This window comes from Mauremys mutica, chromosome 7, assembly GCF_020497125.1.
Source record: "Mauremys mutica isolate MM-2020 ecotype Southern chromosome 7, ASM2049712v1, whole genome shotgun sequence".
Classification (NCBI taxonomy): domain Eukaryota; kingdom Metazoa; phylum Chordata; order Testudines; family Geoemydidae; genus Mauremys; species Mauremys mutica.
In genome coordinates, this window is record NC_059078.1 from 88,797,398 (window position 1) to 88,819,464 (window position 22,067).

The window sequence follows — 22,067 nt, forward strand, 5'->3', positions numbered from 1 at the left end:
CATACTTTTTGGCCTGAGGGCCACATCTGGGAATAGAAATTGTATGGCGGGCCATGAATGCTCACAAAATTGGGGTTGGGGTGCAGGAGGGAGTGAGAACTCTGGTTGGGGGTGTGGGCTCTGGGGTGGGGCTGGAGATGAGAGGTTTGGGGTGCAGGAGGGTGTTCCGGGCTGAGATCAAGGGGTTTGGAGAGCGGGAGGGGAATCAGGGGTGGGGCAGAGGGTTGGGGCGTGGGGAGAGGCTCAGGGGTGCAGGCTCCGAGCGGCGCTTACCTCAAGCAGCTCCCGGAAGCAGTGTCATGTCCCTACTCCATCTCTTATGCGGAGGCACGGCCAGGCAGCTCTGCACACTGTCCCATCCGCAGGCATCACCCCTGCAGCTCCCATTACAGCATGTAGGAGCTGGAGCAAGGCCATGCCGCAGCTTCCAGGAGCCACATGGTGCAGCCCCCAACCCAGCGCCCCAGCCAAGCCATGTGGTGCAGCCCCCGACCCAGCGCACTGGCTGGAGCGCCAGAACAGGGCAAGCTTCAGCCCCTGCTTCCCAGCGGGAGCTTATGAGCTGGCTTAAAATGGCTCGCAGGCAGGATCCAACCTGTAGGCCGTAGTTTGCCCACCCCTGTCATAAACACTCTGCCACATATCACTGACGTCCATGATGGCATTGATAACTGAGTGGCCAACAACTGAAGGGGCACAAAAATTGAACTACCCTTCTGGTCCAGTAGAGTGATGGGGAGGAAGAATACACATTGGGGACTGGTGTAGAGGTAACTCTTTCAGAAAGGATCTTAAATGCAAAATGTTGTGCCCCTGCTTGTATCTCCAAATACAACACAAATGCCAACCCCACTAATCAGATTCATTTCCCTCTGCTGCAAAAGTTTCAAAGTAGGTCTGGGCGGTTTGATTTTATCAGCCATTCCCAAGAGAGGCTTGGAATATTTTTCCTAATATATTTAGTGAAAGGGATATTACATGTGAAAGGAGCAAGACTGACACTTACATAATTTGGGGAAGAAGATGATCACCCAGTTAGGGCCCTATCGAGTTACCGTTTTGAGGGGGCAAGAAAGAGGACAATCAACACACTGTCTGACCAGAGGGATGTGGTGTTGCAGGAGGGGGAAGAGAGCATACCAGAGACTGCCCGATAGGAGGAGCACACACACAGGAACCTTCCTCAAACCTGGGTTTTTGCTGGAGGAAAGTTTGCAGCGTGGAATGTGCTGCCTACGAGAGCTCCCCCTGCCCACCCAGCCACCCGCAAATACCCCACGCTGCTCAGCCCTGCCTCCTCCCAGGGGCGGCGAGAGAAACCCCCAAGCGGCCGCAGAGCCAGGGAAGAACAAGGCACTGGCCCCGGTGCAGCACCTAGAGCAACCACGCTCCTCTCCGGGGCTCTAGGAAGCTTGTGCATCTAACCCAGGGCAGCTGCGGCTCCCCTCCGGCCCTCGGTGCGCTGAGAAGCGGCAGCAGGAAGGGGCTTCCCGGAGACGCGTGGGGTACTCACCGGGGCGGCAGCATCCCCCGCACTCACCGGGTCGGGGGCAGAGCGCACCAGCCGGGCACGCTGCAGCAGCCTTTGTCTCCGACTCATCAACTTTCTTCCTGGCCTCTTCCCAGCGTGCCGGGAGCCGGGCGCCCGGCGGTGCTCTCACCGCCTCGGAGGGACCCCGCCGCCTGCCTTCCGAGGGGAACCGAGCTCTGCAAGGCGGGTGCCACACCGCAGGGAGACAACCCCCGGCGCCAGCCGCCTCCTGAGCATGCGCCGTCTCCCAGCCACAGCTGCAACAGCTGTGCTCCAGCACCCGGGCGGAGAGCGCTGCCCACCCCCTCCTTCTACACCCACCTTTACACACACACCCTTCTTTCCTTCCTTACGGCGGAAATAAGTGAACCGACCCGATCCGCTTCTATCTGACACAACATTAAAGTTTTTTTTAAAGAAAGAGAAACACCACCACCAAAAAGCACCACAAAGTTCTTATCTACGGAAACGTTTCCATGTGTGATGGCATGATTCCGTTTAGTATTCTCCCTGATAATCATTTATTTTATTAGTGATGATATTTTTATTATTCCGACAAACAATCCCCTGCAATATTTTCCACTCAAATGTGGTCCCGCTGGGTGCTGTTTGGGAATCAGAAAGTGCACAGCATCCCGTTTGTGTCGTCTAAGATGAGACAAGTGCAAAAGCAATTAAGCAGTGAACAATTGTTAAGTTTATTTTGGTTTAGGGAGTCTAAACCACCTTTAGGTTAGGTGTGAGTAATAACTGTTGAAGATTTGTTTTTCTAATATAGGGTGTTTAGCCTGAAAGTGTCCCGTGAAGTTAAATAAAGGTCACAGAATATGAATGAATTTCCCTGGTGTCCTTTGGAATCATATCTATTGCTCCCCCACCCCTCCTTTGGGCCACTGTGCCGGTGGAGAAGGAAAAGAGGACAGCCCTTGACTTCTCCTGAGTGCAGATAACACAATTCTGCCTGGTCCTTACAGAAGCCTGTCAGAGAGGAAAGCTGCTCCTACTCTCCCCCCCCCCCCCCCCAATCTCCCAGCCTCCATTGTGCACTCATGGAAGGGCCAAGCAAGAATCTGGCATATAGTTTACTTTTGAAAAGTGCTATTATTTGATTATACTTATTATTTACATCTGTAATTCCAAAGGTGTGCTTGCTGCTTTACAGACATATATAAAGAAAACACCCCTCTTCTCAAAAGAGTTTACAATCTACATGTAATCAAGCAAAGGTGCAGGGATGAGATAAAGGCAAAGTGGCTCTATGTTTGGCACATATCTTGTGAACTGCATTCTCTGTGGTTTTGCCTTCCTTGGGGGGAAAGCTATTATGTACATCTGAGAGCTGTAAACAACAAGGAGGAATGGGGTGACAATAAGCAAAGATCAATTTAGGATCAAGTTCTTAACTGCAATATGAATAAGATGGTGGAATAGTCCCCCAAAAAGAAATGGCAGAAAGTCTCATCACTTGAGGCCCTTAACACTGTACTGCACAAAGTACTGAAGGTATGCTAACAGTCCTGCACTGATAGGGATAGATCTTAGACACTAAGTACACATTTCAAGCTGTTAGCAGGTAATGGTTTGAAGATCTGACACACTAAAATGGGAGGAAAATTAAAATCAGTATCAGAATACATTTCAGAACACAATAAAGTATTTGAATGATTAAAAAAACAGGAGAAAATGATTAAATTTAGTGTATGCACTGCAAATGGTGTGGCCCAATTATTAAATGTAAATATTTAAAGGCTAATAGTTTTAAATCTACAACAGTAAACTGTTTATTCAAATGAAAAATTTTATTTGGGGATTAGAGCTATATTGTTTTCTTAAACTCAGAGGTAGCACTCTGTTTTGATTTCTATTTTAGTTTCACAGCAAACCGCATTGAATTCCATTCATCAAAGTATTAATCTACTGACTTTTCCCCCCATCCTTCCATGCACCAAAACAAACCCCGATAAACTATTTTTTTCCACCTATTTTCACCTGCTTTTGTTGTTGTAGTAATAAACACCAATAAATTCCCAGGAAAATTAAATAAAATTAAAACTGAAAACAAGGGGCCCTATCTATGAAGGACTGTGTGTCAGGGAACAAAAAACTCTAAAATGAAACCCCTGGAGCCAAATCTATAGATTTATCAGCTATTTCTCTACATATTTTCATACTGTTCATTGATATTAAACATATCTAGGAATGTAGTCAGTGAAATTCCTTATGGAAGAAGAAGATTATTATTTTGTCCTTTCTTAGATATACACAGAGTTTAATTTTAATGAATACCAGTACTTTTTTGTTCTCCATATGTACTCTGCCTGAGAGATCTTTCACAGATTTTGAAAATATTGCAATATTCTTCCATTCTGCACTATCCAAAGTGTGAGTTTGTATTAAGGAAACAGGCTTGTTCTGTTTAGTTTTCTTATTGCAAAGGCAAATGACAAAATATGAATAGTGAGCCTTGATTTTCTACATATTCATTTCTGCTATATGCCTTTAATATCTTTTCCCTCATACAATGTTAGAGGCCTCAGGAGTGCAAAAGATCCATTCAAATGGATCTCTGCCTCCATGCAGAGTCTTAAATTAAGTCACTAGTGCAAGGGTCCACCTGTCTAGAGCTGCCTGGAGACTGGGACCAAAATCTGTAAGCAGCTGTTCCTTTCTAAAGCATGCTATTGACTATGTACTTTACATCATCATTTATTTTACTGACATTTAAGTATTGTACAGCAGAGAGGAGTATATACATTAATAGCAAGTGCAACAGAAACACCCAAATATTGAAATAATAGCTTAATAACCAGAGTGTGTGAGGAAAACAATTAATGCTCTCATGGAGTAAAGAGAGAATCATTACTAAAAAGAAAATTGCTTATAGCAGCATTTACTCTGTGTTTCCTCAGAAGCTGCTGCTATGCTGCAGTGGGAGTACTGGGTGGTCCCCAATACGGTGCCCGCGGGCGCCATGGTGCTCGCTGGGGCATTTATGTGCGCCCACCTAGTGCTCAGCAGGGGAAAGCAGCCACGGCTCTGCGGTTGCCAGGGACAGAGAACTCCAGGGCTGCGGGCGCCGGTGCTCTCTGTCCCCAGCAGGCGCGGGGCTGCGGCTTTTTCCAGCCCCGCGCCTGCCGGGGACAGAGAACTCCAGGGCTGCGGGCGCCGGTGCTCTCTGTCCCCAGCAGGCGCGGGGCCCGCCTAGTGCCCAGCAGGGGAGAGATGCCAGGGCTCCTCGTCTGCTGGGGACAGAATACTCCGGGGTTGCAGGCTGCACAGCTTCTCTCAGGCTTCTCCCTGCACTGCCCAGAACTGCCGCCAAAAAAACAACAACAAAAAACAATGCTCCGCCTCTGCAGAATGGACCGAATGCTGCCCAGTAGCATGTGCTGACACAGGCACCTGCTTGCTCCACTGGTGCCTGGAGCCAGCCCTGTATGTGAGTATTCTTCCTGCACTGATACTGCTGTTTTCTTGTGCTTTGAAATTTATTATTTTTTAAAACATTTTTCTCCAAAATGAGTGGTTCAAATAAGAGACAACGTACGTATTACCGTATTTCAACCCAGAGTGGGAAGAATATTAAATATGATGTTTTTCATATTAATGTACAAATACAAAATAAGCCTTGAAAAATTGTTGGAACCCGCCACACACTTCTGAAAACATGAATGCGCTACTGGCCACAAAAAGGTTGGGGACCAAGGAGTACCCCATCAATAGCAGAATGGTTGCTAAAGGAGTTATGCTGCTGGTGGAAGGAGTCCGGGTACAGTATGCACACACACAGCTGTCTCTTCTCTCTCTGGATTGGGCATGGGGCAGGGGGAGCGGGGAATCTTTCCATTTCCCTATGGAACCTTAGGATTCATGGTGTTAGGAGGCACCATCCTCTGCCCACTCCACAACTGCCCAAACCGCTCCCTCTTGAGAGGTTGCTTCATAACAGAAAATTCCTTCAGAGTTTTCCTGGCCCCTTCCTGTAGGTTTCTTCATGGGAGTGCGTGGTGATCTGGCCTCTAATTTCTCTTAGTTGCTGCCTGCTAGCAGGAAAATTATGGACTTCATAGCATAAGCCCAGAGAAATCCATCAGAAAAGGTGAAACTCCAAGATGTATTTCTTGAATGGCATTTCCCCTCCCACCCCATATTTATCTATAACTAAAAGTATATGTAATTCTTACATGTACATGACGTCTTTCATCCTAAAAGATTCCAAAGCATTGTATACAGGGATCCCTCTGCCAAGGCTAAAATGAAGCCACCTCTCTGAGCAATGCTGTACAAAACAACACTTTTAGGAAGGGATGTGAGCTTTTCTGATTGAAACTCCAGAGGGAATAGCAGGTAGGCAGAATGTGACTGCCCAAATTAAAACTTAACTTGCCCATCAGTTAGCACATCATCTCTTGCAAAAACAACACAGAAGATTGCATGACTTGAGTTTTAGATCTGATCCAAAATACGCAAGCTCCAACAGCACACTGCCCTCTGATATCATGCAGGGCACTGCTTCAGTACTGACTCTAGGAGACACCACCACCTAATAAACTGCTAATACTTCCTGCTGCACATGAGTTTTCCTGGGAGGTCTCCTATTGATTTACTTCAACCCTATTTATTTAACTTATGCAAGACAACCCAGATGCCACAGCAGCAAAACGCATTGTTTTATGCAGAAGGGAATTTATAGAACCTGGTGAGGCTGGTCAGCCTGCCATGTTCTTTCTGGCTATGTCCATGTGACTGAAGTATGGCATTGCACATGTATGTTCATGTGGTAAATCCAATAGTATGGAATAATTATGAGCAGGTTGTACAGCTGAGACGCTAGGATTGCATCTGTGTTGCAGCTTTTGTGAGAGAATGGCTGAGACATTTGTATAGTGTCACAATTAATCCATGATGAACATCCATGTGCAATGCCATGCTTTGGTGGCATGGGCATAACCAAAGGGACACAGTAGGCCTAGCAGCATCACTGGAGTCTGTACATATGCCAATACTGAGTCTGATGCTCTACTGCCGTGCACTCTGCCTAGCCATGTACAGCGGTGCAAAAAGATCACCCTGTGGAAAATGCTGCTACTCTCATTTGGTAGCCTTGTGGCCCCACTTGCACAGTGGTGGCTGAGGATGAGCACAGGTGCTAGGCAGTGGAGAATCAGGCCCAGTCTGGTCAGACTCTTCCGTTTTGGACACCACAACGGTAGCCAGGGGTCCCCTTAACTAACAGAAGAAACTTGCAGGGCGCCCCAAGGCAGGACGCAGCGGGTAGGTGCAAGGGTTGGGGGAGGGCGGCTGGGGAAGGGGCGAGGGCTCTATGGGTGTCGGGGGGGCTGTGCGCTGAGGAGGAGCCTGGGCAACCCAGCGCAGAGGCTCGGACATTGCCCAGGGCGAGCTGGGCTCTCCTCTCCGCCCCGGCAGTGCCTGTCTGCGGGCGGTGCGACAGGGCCAGCTTTAGGAAGTGCGGGGCCCAATTCGAACAGTTTTGACGGGGCCCCAGCAGGGATGACTAAAAAACAAACAACAACAAAAAACCCCACACATGTAAAAAAACACGTGAGGCGTGTACTCACCGGGAGGTGCTCCGAGTCTTCGGCGGCGCTTCCGCAGCGGGTCCTTCACTCGCTCCAGGTCTTCAGCGGCACTGAAGGACCCGCCGCCATAGTGACGTCGAAGACCCGGAGCGAGCGAAGGACCCACCACTGAAGTGCTGCCGAAGACCTGGAGCGCCGCCAGGTGAGTAAAAATTAAAAAGGCGCCTCTAGCAAGGAAAGGGATTCTCACTGGGCGCGGGGCCCTCTTAGGCGCAGGGCCCGATTCCGGGGAATTGGTGGAATAGGCCTAAAGCCAGCCTTGGGTGCGAGCCCAGGCCGGCAGGGCCCGGGGACGGGAGGGAGCCGCCCCCAATGGCCTGTGAGCGGAGCCCCTCGGAGCTGCGGCGGCGCGGGGAGGCGACAGAGAGCGAGGGACGGGACAGGAAGGTGCCGCCTGCTCTGGGCGCCTTGGCTGCTGCTCCTGGCGGGGCTGGCCGGAGAGAGCCGCCCCTCGCTGCAGCCCAGCCCCGGGAGGCGCCTCGGGGCTCTCCTCAGGAACAGGCGCTGCTCCGCCAGCCTCCATGGTGAGCCTGTACCGGGGCGCCGGGCTCCCGCCCCGGCCGGACCGCGCCCGCAGCCTGCGGCCGCACAGTAAGTGGGCGGCTTCTTCCTCCGGGCACCAGCAGCGCCACCTGCGGGGCTGGGCGCTGCGCGGGCGGGGCGGGGCGGCCTCCATTCAGCCCGCCCACGTTGGCTGCAGGCCTGTGAGGCCTCGTGTCGGGCGCCGCGCGCTGCTGTGCTCCGGTGCTGTCATTTCTAGTTCTAGCGTGTGTGTGTCTAGCAAGGGCGTGGGCACTGCTGGGATCCAGTGTCCGCCGCAGCGCAGCGTGCAGCTCCCTGCTCACACAGCCGCGCCTCCCCTCGTGCTGCATTAGAGCAATTAGTGGATCTGAATGAAAAGAGAAAGAGAGAGATTATCTATGTCATATCTCTGTCACGCACATGTTCGTTTCAAGTAAGATTCGCCTGGATATAAAATTAAATGGCTAGTATTGCATATAGATCTCACATCCTTTTCTAACTGCGTTTAGGATGTTTGCATATATTTTGCCAGTTCATACTACTGTTGTGAGCAGCAGTCTGACAGTTACTGCTGATTGAGATAATACCATTTACTGGACAGAAGCTTTCCAGCTGCACAGAGCTCTTCTTCAGGTCTGGGAAATGTGTCCCTGCTAAATGCAATATCAACACACTGAGCACGTTTCCCTGACATGAAGAAGAGCTTTGTGTAGTTGGAAAACTTGTCTCACTCACCAACAGAAGTTTTGGTCCAATAAAAATACCTTACCCACCTTGTCTCTGTAATATCCTGGGACCCACAGGGCTACAACAACTGCATATAGCTACTGATGAGAAATTCCATGGATCATGAAGCCTTTCACTGACTGCTTTTCAAATCAGGGTATGTCTGAGCAGTTATTTGGGGGACAGATGCATAGATGAATCAGTCCTGTGTTCTGCTGTCTCCAGACTGCTGTGCACTTAAGGCTTGATTTAAAGACAAGTAAGGTAAATGGAAGCACCCAGGATCAGACTCTCACTCTCCAATGCTCTCTTCTTCCTTTTTCTCCAGTGCCATGCTTGTTTCTGTGATGTCTGGTAGTCCTCATAGATTTTTCAAATCTCCCTGCCAGATAGCTCAAAACCTCTCAATCCACGTCCATGGGACTGGCTGAATAAACTCCGCAAGGGAGAGAGTACCTGTGAAAGAGCCTGACTGTAATGCCCTTCTCCCTTCAGCTGTGGTGCCCTTTGTGGCTGTTTCCTCCTGAGGCAGAGAATGTGGATCCATGCCCCTGCCAGACATCAGTCACCACAGAAATCGGAAAGGATTTGCAATCCACATCCTGCCACTCTCCTTTCAACCCTGGGGCGGATTAGATTGTCTCCAGACCATCATCCTCAATGGCCATCACGAACATGAATAGGTCCCATCCCAATCTTCCCCTTTTTCTTGTAGCCTTTGTTTGGAAGAGAAACAATCTGTCAGTTCCCTTAAAACAATGGTTCTCAAACAGGGGACCGGGGCCCCCTGTGGGCCAACCACAGCCAGCATTAGACTCGCTAGAGCCCAGGGTAGAAAAACGAAGCCCCACCACCCAGGACTGCAGCCTGGGGCACTGAGCCCCACCACCCAGGTCTGACGCCAAAACCTGAGCAACTCTAGCTTTGAGCAGCCTCCTTTGGTGTAGGGCCCCAGGCAATTGCCCTGCTTACTATCCTCTATATATACACCTTTGTTCTATACAGAAAAAACATTGTTGTGGTACAGCTGGGCTGTGGAGTTTTTATAGCATGTTGTGGGAGGGCCTTAGAAGGAAAAAGATTGAGAACCCCTGCCTTAAAAAAGTGCTTGCTGCTTTAACCTCTTGTAGTTCTGTAAGCAATCCCCATCGATAACACACCTGGATGCAACCCCTCAATCTTAATCTGTTTTGCTTACTCCTGAATAGGTGCTGGAACTAGGGGTTCTGGGGCTGCTGCTGCACCCCCTGGCTTGATGTGATTTCCATCATATACAGGAAAAAGAACAGGAGTACTTGCGGCACCTTAGAGACTAACAAATTTATTTGAGCAGGAGCTTTTCTTTGTTAGTCTCTAAGGTGCCGCAAGTACTCCTGTTCTTTTTGTGGATACAGACTAACATGGCTGCTACTCTGAAACCTGGCATCATATACAGGGTTTACAGTTAGTTTCAATGGTTCTCAGCACCCTGCTATACAAATTGTTCCAGCACTACTGTACCCTTGTGCTGCCCCCCATCGCCATCGATTTATTACCTTCAGCTACTGAGCATTCGTTTCCTCTTCTGGAAACTTGTGTGTACGGAAATATGGGGCAGTTTACAGCCTGCCGGAACAAGACTTGCAGAATAATTCCACTGCTTTTCTGTCCTTTCCTCTCTGGAGAGATACCCTGGAGGTTGAAAGTCATTAATGGATTTTCCTAGGCAATCCTCCAATGATTTTCAGCTGGCTAACTTTCTGTAGAAAATCCTAGGGAGCGGAGCTACCTTACATGTTTCCAATTTCAAACCTTTGACAGCATTTTGAAATTTGGAGGGAGGAAAAGCAGAGGACATATGAGCTGTTGGATGTTTTTTTAATTTTGACAAAAGTTTGAATTTTGAAACTTCAAAATTATGTGAAAAAATTGGATCTTTTTACAAAAGTTACTGGGAATTTTTTTCCCCTAGTTTTGCCCAGTTCTACTAGGGAGAGTTGAACATTCTCTACTGCTATCCTTTACCAGCAGACAAAATTCAATATCATAAAACAGTGGCAGTGCTATGTGAGTCATACTTGTTACATCATCTTAGATTTACATGGTTACAGATGAGAATGAAATAATTGAACAAAAGTCATAAAAAGTTTGAATTAAAGTGGGGGAAAGGAGGATGATATAGATTCTCCTAATATACATGATCTTGTTTATTGATTCTTCCCTCTCGCCCCCAGGAATCTGATCAATAACATAAGAACATAAGAACGGCTGTACCGGGTCAGACCAAAGGTCCATCTAGCCCAGTATCTGTCTACCGACAGTGGCCAATGCCAGGTGCCCCAGAGGGAGTGAACCTAACAGGCAATGATCAAGTGATCTCTCTCCTGCCATCCATCTCCATCCTCTGACAAACAGAGGCTAGGGACACCATTCTTACCCATCCTAACTAATAGCCATTAATGGACTTAGCCACCATGAATTTATCCAGTCCCCTTGTTATAGTCCTAGCCTTCACAACCTCCTCAGGTAAGGAGTTCCACAAGTTGAGTGTGCGCTGCGTGAAGAACTTCCTTTTATTTGTTTTAAACCTGCTGCCTGTAATCTTGTTTAAGTCAGACATAGTTCTGAATGGCTGAATTTGAAACAAAAATTATAATTTTAACATCAGTATTTGATGCAATAGGAGAAATGCTTGTATTACTTAAAAACAGGAATAATTAGAAGCAGGGAAAATGTTTACTAAATATAGCATGACTAATGCATACTGGAAAACTAAAGGCTCTAAATGTCACAGACGTTTCTGATGAGATCTTAAATCAGTGGTTCTCAGACTTTCGTACTGGTGACCCCTTTCACATAGCAAGCCTCTGAGTGCGACCCGCCCTAATAAATTAAAAACACTTTTTAATATATTTAACACCATTATAAATGCTGGAGGCAAAGCGGAGTTTGGGGTGGAGGCTGACAGCTCACAATGCCCCAGGTAATAATGTCATGACCTCCTGAGGGGTCCACAACCCCCAGTTTGAGAACCCCTGTCTTAAATCATGAGAGCAGAATGGATTGTGCTGTGTCTAGGAATCTCAAAATAGCATTGTAGCTTTATTGATTTAGGTGAGTTAGATGTGGTAACTTTATAATAGATGTTTTTTATTTTATTAAAACTTACTCTCCCTCTCCCTTCTCTCTACACTAAAAAAATTAATTATTCAGGGAGTGTAACAATACTGAATCATAAGAACATTATGTAACAAATGCAAATTATAAGATTACTACATTGTAGTATGTTCATCAAAACAAATGTAGCCATATTATTTATATTGTCTGTATCTCTACAATGGAATGCTCACTAACCACACAAACCATAGCTTGTATAATTACAGGGACAGTATGTGCAAGTATAAATGAGTCCCTGTAATGTGTAATATGGTATGAAGTATGAAATACAAATGTAGCACAATGTGGGCCTGCTCTATCACTGGGGGCTCCTAGGTTCTATGATAATATAATATACAAAAAAGTTAAAAATATTAGAAATAATCCATTCCTCAGTCTTAACCAGTCACTGATTGACTGGATAGCAGGATTTAGGTTAGGCCCTGAATTTTCTTTCTAAGGTATGTATTTCTCGAGCACCTATACCACTGTATATATGTTAAAGGGCTCTAGGAAGGCACAGAGGCATTACACATATATACAGTGATATGGATGCTCTAGAAACACATACCTTGGAAAGAAAATGGAAGAAAACTTGCCAGCCATAGGAAGTCAGATGCACTGATCATAACAGTTCCTTCTGCCCTTAATATCTATGAATCTTATTGCTGCATCTGTTGAGAGTTGGTTAAATCACCTTAAAAACGTATCTCTTCTGTTTAACTTACAAATGTCTCTGTGAAAGGTTTTTCTATGCTCTGTCTAAAATATATATATATATTGCAATAAAAAAATCATTTTCATGAAGAGAACTGATCTGAGAGAGAAAACTCTTCTGGTCCTTGTACTTAGTTGTGTAGCTGATGTTATCACCTGTGGATTTAAGTTCCGGTCGAAAATCCATATCTCAAACTGGCCTTGCTTGTTGCTTTGCACAGGTGTTGATCAAGTGGGGGCAGAAATGGGTAATTGTATTCAACTTCTCATCCATTAACCCAAGGGAGGAGCTGCAGCTGGCTGAATTAAGACTCCATTTGTCCAGGCTGTAGGGATACTCTGATCCTGATGATGCCCCAGTGCTGCTAGATATCTTTTACCAGCAGGAAACAACTTGCCAGAGTGATGGCAACTGCTGGATAATCTCCATCTAGGCTCATTTGCTGCCTCACCCACCTTTCCCTCAAACTGGATGGTCCTGGAAGTCACAGAGCAGCTTTCCAAGTAGTTCAACAGTAGCAATTCAACAAATAATTCATCCAGGAGATCTCCAGCTCAGACAAGGAGATATGCCACACATTTGCCTAAAAAAGAGCGCAAGCACTGTAAATTGAATTCTGCTGACAATCAGGTACTTCTAGTGCTTTTCTCCAGTCTCTCCAAAGGAGGGAAGAGACTGGGAAGCTCAACTCTGCTGCAGACAGCTAAGGGTTCAAAGTACTTTATGCAGGGCACAGTGCACCTGTGGAGTACCAAGCCGCACAGGCACCACAAGAAACTCCAAGAGCTGCTTTTACACAGCCCAGAGGGAGCTGGTTCTAAGTCTCTGTGCAGAAGAGTGGACTTCCATGTGGATTTTGATGGAATAGGCTGGGGCTCCTGGATTGTATACCCACAAAAATAAAATGCTTTCCGCTGTGAAGGGGAATGTCCCATACCACTGTGAAGGGGAATGTCCCATACCACTAACAATGCCTACGTGCAGGTAAGATCCCTTTTCTGATCAGTCTCAGGATTTCTCAATAAATAACACTCTGATCTTTGCAAATGGAGAAAACAATAAATTTTATCAATGTTAGAACCTTTTTATTGAAAACTCATCATTACTTCTATTGGAAACCAGCATGACTCCCTATCCCCCATCCTCCCGGCATTCAGTATCCTTAGGGAGCATTTCGAAGACACAGACGTTAAATTGCTGTTCCATTGCCCCTTTCTACTTAATATTTTAACAACACTTAGTAGGGCACGAGTTCTCAAAGTTTTAATAGTATGGACAACAGCTTAATAAAGAGAGTGCCTTGTAGACACCTTCCTCCCCCTCCATCATCTCCACAGCATTCCTTTGGCAACTACACCTCTACCTCGCTATAACGCTGTCCTCAGGAGCCAGAAAATCTTACCGCGTTATAGGTGAAATCGCGTTATATCGAACTTGCTTTGATCCACCAGAGTGCGCAGCCTCCCCCACCCCCGGAGTGCTGCTTTACCGTGTTATATCCGAATTTGTGTTATATTGGGTTGCGTTATATTGAGGTAGAGGTGTACATCAATTCTTTACATGCAAAAAACAACAACAAAGTATTTAATTCATTTTTAGCTTGTTTTAGTGTATTTTAGTAGCTAGAAACAAGAAGGGAGAAACCAGCTGGTTCTTTATGGAGGAGGGATAGCTCAGTGGTTTGAGCATTGGCCTGCTAAACCCAGGGTTATGAATTCAATCCTTGAAGAGGCCACTTAGGGATCTGGGGCAAAAAATTGGTCCTGCTAGTGAAGGCAGGGGGCTGGACTCAATGACCTTTCAAGGTCAGTTCTAGGAGATTGGTATATCTCCAATTTATTATTATTATTATTTATGGACTACCAGCAATTCCTTGCAGACCACTGTTTGAAAATCACTGCAGTTAGGCCTCCTAGGCTAAAAATCCAGTCTCTATGCTGCCAAATGAAATTTAAGAGTACTTTAATGCTCTTTTCTAGTCCCTTACCATTTAAACTTAACAAAACTGCTCCAACATACTAGTGGATAATCATTGGTGAAAGCCTTGGAAAAATGTAACTTTTTCTAGGATAGATATAAATCATAATACTTTACATTTCTTCTACAGCACCTCCTAACTCAGGATAAAGCACTAAAAACAATTTAGCTTCAAAACACTTCTAGATAAGGAAACCGAGGCATAGAGTGATTAATTGACTTGTCCAAGGTTTAACAGTAATCTGTAGAAGAGCTGGGAATAAACCCAGACCTCCTGTCTCTGTGCCTTAACTATAGGGCCATTCTTCCTCTTGTGCATAGTATCTAAGAATAGAGACTTGGGGTGAAATCCTGACCCTCCCCCCACCCCATGTCAGTAGGAAATTTGTTATTGATTTCACTAGGGTTAGAATTTTACCCTGGGATGCTGTCTGAATTCTTCCTTTTATCTCCCAAAGTTAGAATCGCAGAGAACACAAAGTTTAGGCAGCCAAATGAAACATTTGTCAGGCTTTTCTGACGATGTTCTGAAGAGCTATATTTTTAAAGCCAAATTTAAAGATGGAATTTTAGTATTTTATTTGCAATCCAACTACTTTACCAATGCTTACTGAATGCCCCCATTAGCCAGCTAAGAAATACATTATTACCTAAAAACTCACGGTTTTCTTTCCCTTTACATTCTTTGATGTCCATCCACCTGGATTGTTAGCTCCCACTTCAGTGTAATATCCTAGCATTCACCGTGCTGGTGATTCCACAGCCACCATGGTACTTCAATGTGGCAGTTTGCATTTTTCTAAGTTCTTACTATTTTAGAACTCCAGGGGATGATGATGATTAATAATGTGCAGAATTCCTTTTTAGGCTGACTAAATGGGTATTCAGCAGCTATTGATGAAATGGATGGAATTTTCATATTTTATTTGCAGTTCACCTTTAACATTCTGAAACATTTTTACAGGCTACATTAATTTATATTTTTGGGGACACATTTAAAAAAAAAAGACAACTATTTTGTGAGCTTTGTAGCAACAAGTGTGTGGAATATTCAAGTGTATATGAGTATGCCTCCCTCTAATGGTTAGTCTACACTGAACATAAACTCTGATATCACTATAAAAGTGTGAAAGATTGGCAATTATCCTGTTGTGCAAATAAATTGCTAGAAAGAAAACTATTTTCAGGATCCTGAGAGCATATTACAAATAATGAGGAAAGGAAAAATGAAAATGCAAAACTAATTTAAAACACCAGGTACATGACAATGTCCTTTGTCCAAATCTTACTGGTTCTGACTTAAGTACATAGGAACTTTCTTATACAGTTAGATCTGAAAAGTCAGGCACTATACAGGTTAATAGTAAGGCTGGGTGAGAAATCAATTTTTAATTCCACGAAAGTGAGATTTTGGAAACATTTTTCAGTATTTTTATTGATTTCAAAGTTGTTTTTTCTTTCATTGAATTTTCAGTATTCATACATCCTTTTCTATTCAAAGTGATATTGGTTATTTCTGGAATAGGTATTTGACTGATAACCTGTTTGTATTACCTTGTATATAAATAGTACCAAGTCTTTCAGTATTTGTATTCAGTCTAATAATGCTTCAAGAAAAAGCATGAACAAATAGTGGCATGGCAATTAATCTGATATTTCATGACTACTTCAAGGTTTGTTAGGGTACATAAAGAAAAGTGATGATTGAATAGTAAGCATTTGAATGCTATATTTGGAAAAGCCTTCATGATTGATTTTTGTGGGAAGGATGGGAGTGAAAATACACTGCAGTTTGTTCTCGAAGCTTTGGGACATGCAAATATAATTTTTCAAGCACAATACACTGAAAGTCCATTAAAAATTTTTTTTGCAATCTACAAAAGTTTAACAGGGAGGCAGTGTTGACTAGTAGATAGAGAAGACTGGGACTCTGGAAAGTTGGAGTATATTTTCCTGTCTGCTATAGACTTGCTTTGTGATGCTTGACACGTCAGTTAACTGCTCTATGCCTAAGATTCCACATCTGTACAATGAAAATACATTTGTGAAGTGCTTTGAGATCTTTAGATGAAAGCTGCTTTGTAAGTGCAAAATGATATTTCAAATCATGAAATGCAATTGCAATTCTAGTTTGCAATCCAACATCTGAGAGCCTACCTACCCACCTCCTCTTTATGGCTTGTAAATGCAAGTGAAGAGGCTCTGGACCCATTACCGATCACCATTGTTTGTTTCTTTAGACAAGAAAAGCTATGCTTTTAAACAAGTAGTAGTTAGATCCTGACTCAAGCACTAATATTTGGACATTAACAAATTTGGAGATTATCCTCCTGCCTAAAGCCTCCCACTTTAGAGAATGATACTGAAAATGTGGTGAAGGTCCCACTCTAGCTATACTCTGATTCCACAGATTTCTTTAATCTCTTTCAGTCTGCTGTCAGTCCTGGAGCACAGCAAGAGACTGTACTGATAGTGATGCTTGAACTACTTCTAGCCATGAACATGGGCAAGGTGTCCATGAGGACTTCATTACACCTCTCACCAGCTTGATACTATTGGCAATAGATGGTGTTGACTTGTTTGTGAGGTCTTGTAGTGGTGGACTTAATAGCACTCTGCAGCTTTGGTCCTTTCTCTCAGAGAGCCTGTCAAATGACACTAGCATCTGCTGCTTTGGCACCTTAGTGGCTGAATTTCAAGTTCTCTAAAAATTAGTCAGTCATGCTGCTGCTCACTCATGGGCACCAACTTATATGGGCTCGTGGGGCTAAAGCCCCAGGAATATTCACAATCAGGGGCTCTGCTCCACCAATATTTGGAGCTAGGTTTCTCCCCTGCTTGGAGCGCAGGGGAGTCAGAGGGCTCTGGGCTGCCTGCAACCGCGGGGAGCCCAGAGCCTTTTAAATCCCAGCCCCCGCCGGGAATCAGAGGGCTCTGGGCTGCCTGCAGCCGCGGGGAGCCCAGAGCCCTTTAAATCCCAGCCGCGGCTGGGAGTCAGAGGGCTCTGCGCTGCCAGCAGCCGGGGAGCCCAGAGCCCTTTAAATCCCAGCCGCGGCTGGGAGTCAGAGGGCTCTGCGCTGCCCGCTGCGGCGGGGAGCCCAGAGCCCTTTAAATCTCAGCCGCGGCTGGGAATCAGAGGGCTCTGGGCTGCCTGCAACCGCGGGGAGCTCAGAGCCCTTTAAATACCAGCCGCGGCCGGGAGTCAGAGGGCTCTGTGCTGCGGGCAGCCGCAGGGAGCCCAGAGCCTTTTAAATCCCAGCCGTGGCCGGGAGTCAGAGGGCTCTGCGCTGCCCACAGGGGCAGAGAGCCCAGAGCCCTTTGAATCTCAGCCCCTGGCCGCTGATTGCCCCCTCCCCAGACCCCTGCCCCAACTGCCTCCCAGGACCCCCACCCCCTATCTAAGCACCACTGGTCCTTGTCCCCCGATTACCCCCTCCCGAGACAACTGCCCCTTGGGACCCCAGCCCCTATCTAAGCCTCCCTTCTCCTTGTCCCCAACTGCCCCCTCCTGAGACCCCACCCAACTTCCCCCCAGGACCCCACCCCCTACCTGTCCCCTGATAAACCCCCTGGACTCCCATGCCTATCCAATTGCTGCCCCATCCAACCCCCCCTGCTCCTTGTCCCTTGACTGCCCCCCAGAACCTCCTACCTCTTCTCCAACCCCCAAACCGCTTACTATGCCACTCAGACCAGCGTGTCTGGCTCCGTGCAGCTCCAGACAGTTGCTGCCATGCTCCCCCATGGAGCCCACAGCCCCCTCCCCCCCACAGCATCTGCCTTCCAGATTTGAACACCTCAAAATTCAGGAGTTGTCAAGCTCGGTTTGGGCAGCTTTTACTTCATTTCTCCCAAATCAAATATACTGATCCACTGTAACTTGCTGTAGAAAAAGTAGGATAAAATTGAGCAAGAAATGCTTATTAGCACTGGAATTGCTACTTTCAACAGCCATTGCCTTTTTGTTTGTTTGAAAGGAAGACAGTGATATTGCATTAGCAAATTCCCCATAGAAAGAAAGAGTGGAACAAAAGAATAATAAAGGCACCTCAACTTTTCCTCATTTATGGAGGACAGTCTTATAACATGCATCCAGATATCCTCCAATCACACAAGCTGAAAATTGTTCCACTTTACTGCAGCTCTGTAACCATATGGGAACCAATCCTGTCTGTGTTTTGTGCACATCCAAAATTCCGGCTGAATGGCCCGCCCTGGGAGCGAGATACCAGTGACCCAAGGCTGGGGCAGCAGGAGGTGTGGGGGGGGGCACTGGTGGGGGGGTGCCCAGGGCTGGGGCAGCAGCAGGGTGGAGGGAGGGCACTGGTGTGGAGGAAAGGGGGCAGCCCAGTGCTGGGGTGGCAGGGGGTGTGGGTGGGTGGGGGGAGAGCCCAGGACTGGGGCAGCAGGAGGGTACGGGGGGAGCCCAGGGCTGGGAAGGGGGGCAGCCAAATTTTTTTTTGCTTGGGGCAGCAAAAAACCTAGAGTCGGCCCTGCCTGGAGCTTCCCTGCCTGAACGTAAAGAGCGCGCAGCGGCGTCTCTCTCCCTTGCTGCTGCTGCCGCCGCCGCCGCCTAAGGGCTACAGCATAACAGCAGTGTAAGCTGCTGGTGCTGTAGCACCTCAGGAGGGGGAGGGGAGTGGAGGGGGCCGTGCCGTGCCCCCTCACCATAATCCCATCTAGGTTGTAATTAATTTTGACTGAGTTGACCAGGACAATATCCCTAAGACCTGCAGACTTGTGGCTGCTGCTCTGTGACTTTTAAAGCAGATGAAGCCACTTTTGATTACAGCTTAAAACAAAAAGATGCGGGTGAGAGGAGGAAGTGATTGATTGGTTTCACATAGGACCTGGAGTAAAATTGCTATAAAGGATTGTCTGAAACTGGTGTACAGACAAACTAGTGTGTGGCAAAGTCTTAAAATGTCTGAGAATTGAAATATTTAATTGTAATGTGCTCTTAAATTAATCAGATTGCATCGACAATTGGTAACCATTTTTATACAGTGATGGTAAAATGTATATTGAAGTAGGCAAGTGCTGCTTCTGACTTTCCACTTTTAATTGACCCTTGTAATCTTGTGGCACTGACGCGTTGTAGCTTCATTTTATATCGGCTTACAGGGCGGGAGCGGGGGGGCCCCACCATAAATTATACAAACCTGCCGCCTATGTGCTCACTCCTTGGATAACTCCTCACCCCTTTCCCCCTACTACCTGACCTCCCTTTTCTTATTACTTGATACCAATCAGCTGGAGTCAGGGCACTTTGTTCCTTTTGTTCTCCCCAAAAGGAAAAAAAAATCCCCAAACACCACCACCTTTCATGTGACATTTGGCATTTTTTCCTCTCCAGAGTTTGCTGAAATATTATCATCCTGATCGTGTCCCTGCTTCCTGCTGCAGTCCACTGAGAATGAGTCCACTTAGCATGCTCTATTAGAAGAGGGACAGGTTACAATAGGCCACCATGAGGACATGATTGTAGAAGAGTGTGGCTGCTACTGAGGAAACTGCAGAGCTCTGTGCAGGCTTCAGTTCTAGAGGTAGGAGCTGGAGCTCCCTTTGCATATTTGCAAAGTTACCATGAACAAGACAGCCCTAAAATGCAGCCATCTTAAAAGTTACACAGCATTTTTGACAAGGGGAAAAAGGAAATTCCCTACTCATACGTGGGAAAGATGACAAGCTGTGCCAAACCCCAGTACTTCTTTCAGTTACCAAAACTCAAAGCAAAGTATGTGTGTGTGTGTGTGTATATATATATCACCATAGCTATTGAAATCAGGTAGCTGAAATACAAATTGCTGTACCATCTGTGACTAGCTGTCATGAGTTCAGGATGAACTACACTGGAAATGAACTGGTAAAACAAATGTTTGTCATGACTGCACAGGCAACTTGAGTGTGTTTTCTTGTGCAGGAATATAATTGCTAATCCATCCAGTAAAGCTATCTCAGGTCTTCAAATAAAGATGAGAACAATGATGTTTAATCCTGTTTATTCTTAGCTCAGAGTCCAGGCTAGCAGTGAATTTTAGCACCTGGGTGGTAAGTACCTCATGATGAGTGACATAACTTTTGATCTACAAGAGAGTTCTCAAACTCTTCTAAAGCATGGACCATGTTTTAATAGTCAGATCATCTCAGGACACCTCTCCTCCCACTTGTGCTCATGCTAACTATCTCATGCTTATCATCCCTGAGCCTGGGGTGCTGGAGCTGAGGGCACAACAGCCCCCTTTTCAAAGTAATAATAGCAATTGAATGCTTTACAATTTTGTTCAGTGGCTTTCAGCACCTCCCCTATAAAAACTGTGCCAGTGCCCCCATCCCTATAGCAACCACTGCAATTGTTTACAATGGGAAATAAGAAGAGTTTTTATATATTTCTTTTTAGTGCAAGGTATTCTCTTTTTTGAAAAATAATTTGTCTTCTTCCCCTTCCATCTCCACTTTTTCTCTCACATTGCTCATGCATTTCTGCTACCTGATCCCTCCTCTCCGACAGCACGATTCCCTGTTGCGTCAGCCTGGGGGCCAGTGTCCTGAGTGGTTAGAGCAGCACAGAGGCAGAGCTATGGGGCAGGCTCAGAAACATGGGAAATGCAGTGCCAACCATGCAGCCACCTTGGCTTCATACCACTTAGCCATTCTCAGAAACTTAAGGATCCAGAAGATTTTGTTTTACACAGGGAAAAGCAGCTCCTTCGACATTAGCAATTCCCCCTCCTCCCATACTATTGGGAGCAGATCTGATCCCAAACATGCTGCAAAGAAAGAAAAGGGGCATCAGCACTAAGGACCCTTCCCTTCCTCTTCTGCAGCTGACAATGCCCAAGGAGAAAGAAGTGATTATTTATGGATGCACTTATTCATTGCAAGGTACTATTCCAAGTAACATGTCTTGGTAGAGCCCCAAACCAATAGCAACCATTGCCCCGTACTTTACACTGGCAGTTCTCAACCAGAGATCATGAACAGCTATCACAGGATTGCAATCACTCTTTAGTTTTCATAAAGCTAAATGGGAGGATAGTCCCAGGACTGTAAAGTTCAAGAACTTTTATAAAACACTTTATTTTCTACCCTCATTCTACACCGAACTGTTTTGTTCTTCCTGGAGTATTGTTCATATACCAATTAAAAGGCATCAAGGCTTAGCTGGTACTTGGACTAGTAGGCACTGTTTTATAAATAGGAGACATCCTTGAAAACCAATAAAGGAATCATTATTGTACGTAAAGTCAAGCATCTGTCTATTCATGCCATTTTCTTTGTTTGGGTAAAATGTAAGCAAAGATTATTCAAAGCATGAACAGGCACAAAGTGAATTGTATTTTACATAGTTGGCAGATTCCTTTGTTTACCAAAGGTCATTAAGCCTAGTTTTAAGAACTAACGTCCTCTTTCAGAAGCTATTCTGAGCTAGTTTCTTCACCAACACCTGTAAACCTCTAAACTGTTCATGATTAAGGCTAAGATTGTGTCATGGATATTTTTAGTAAAATTCACAGGCAGGTCATGGGCAAAAAAGTAAAATTCACAGAAGCTGTGACTTGTCCGTGACTTTTACTAAAAATATATCTGACAAAATGAGGATCTGCAGATCCTCACACCGCCTGAAGCGGGGCAGCTGCGCTGGGGCTAGGAGCTGCCTGCAGCAGCTGGGAGCTGTGGGGATTCCTCTGCCAAGGGTTGGGGGGTTCCCTTGTGCCTGCTGTGGGCTGGGTTGGGGGGGGTTCCCCTGCCACCCATGGCAGCTAGAGGTTCTGCAGTAGCTGGGAGCAGGGTATCCTACTGCCTGCAACCACGTAGAGTTCCAGGGGCTGCCAGAGGCACCCCGCTAGAGGCGGGG

At 46.1% G+C, this 22,067-nt stretch overlaps 2 protein-coding genes across 3 annotated transcripts in view; one reads left to right on the plus strand and one right to left on the minus strand.

Annotated features, from left to right (window-relative positions):
* The window catches only part of PALD1 (phosphatase domain containing paladin 1), a 193,957-nt gene extending 192,215 nt beyond the window's left edge, over positions 1-1,742 (minus strand). The window contains exon 1 of one of the 2 annotated variants that reach the window (XM_045022700.1): positions 1,541-1,742. Coding sequence is in view for 1 of the 2 variants with exons in the window: in XM_045022698.1 (XP_044878633.1) it covers positions 1,514-1,527 (14 nt within the window). In the remaining variant the exon portion in view is untranslated. Of the gene's footprint in view, positions 1-1,513 lie in introns of both variants that reach the window. The other variant, XM_045022698.1, reaches the window with a different exon arrangement.
* A 5,910-nt stretch (positions 1,743-7,652) lies between these two features.
* NODAL (nodal growth differentiation factor) lies at positions 7,653-21,461 on the plus strand. Its single transcript, XM_045024599.1, is given in 4 exon segments — positions 7,653-7,835; positions 12,740-13,216; positions 19,566-19,647; positions 19,650-21,461. Coding segments are annotated over 4 exon segments (810 nt in total). The 3' UTR covers positions 19,718-21,461.
* The last annotated feature ends 606 nt before the right edge of the window (positions 21,462-22,067 follow it).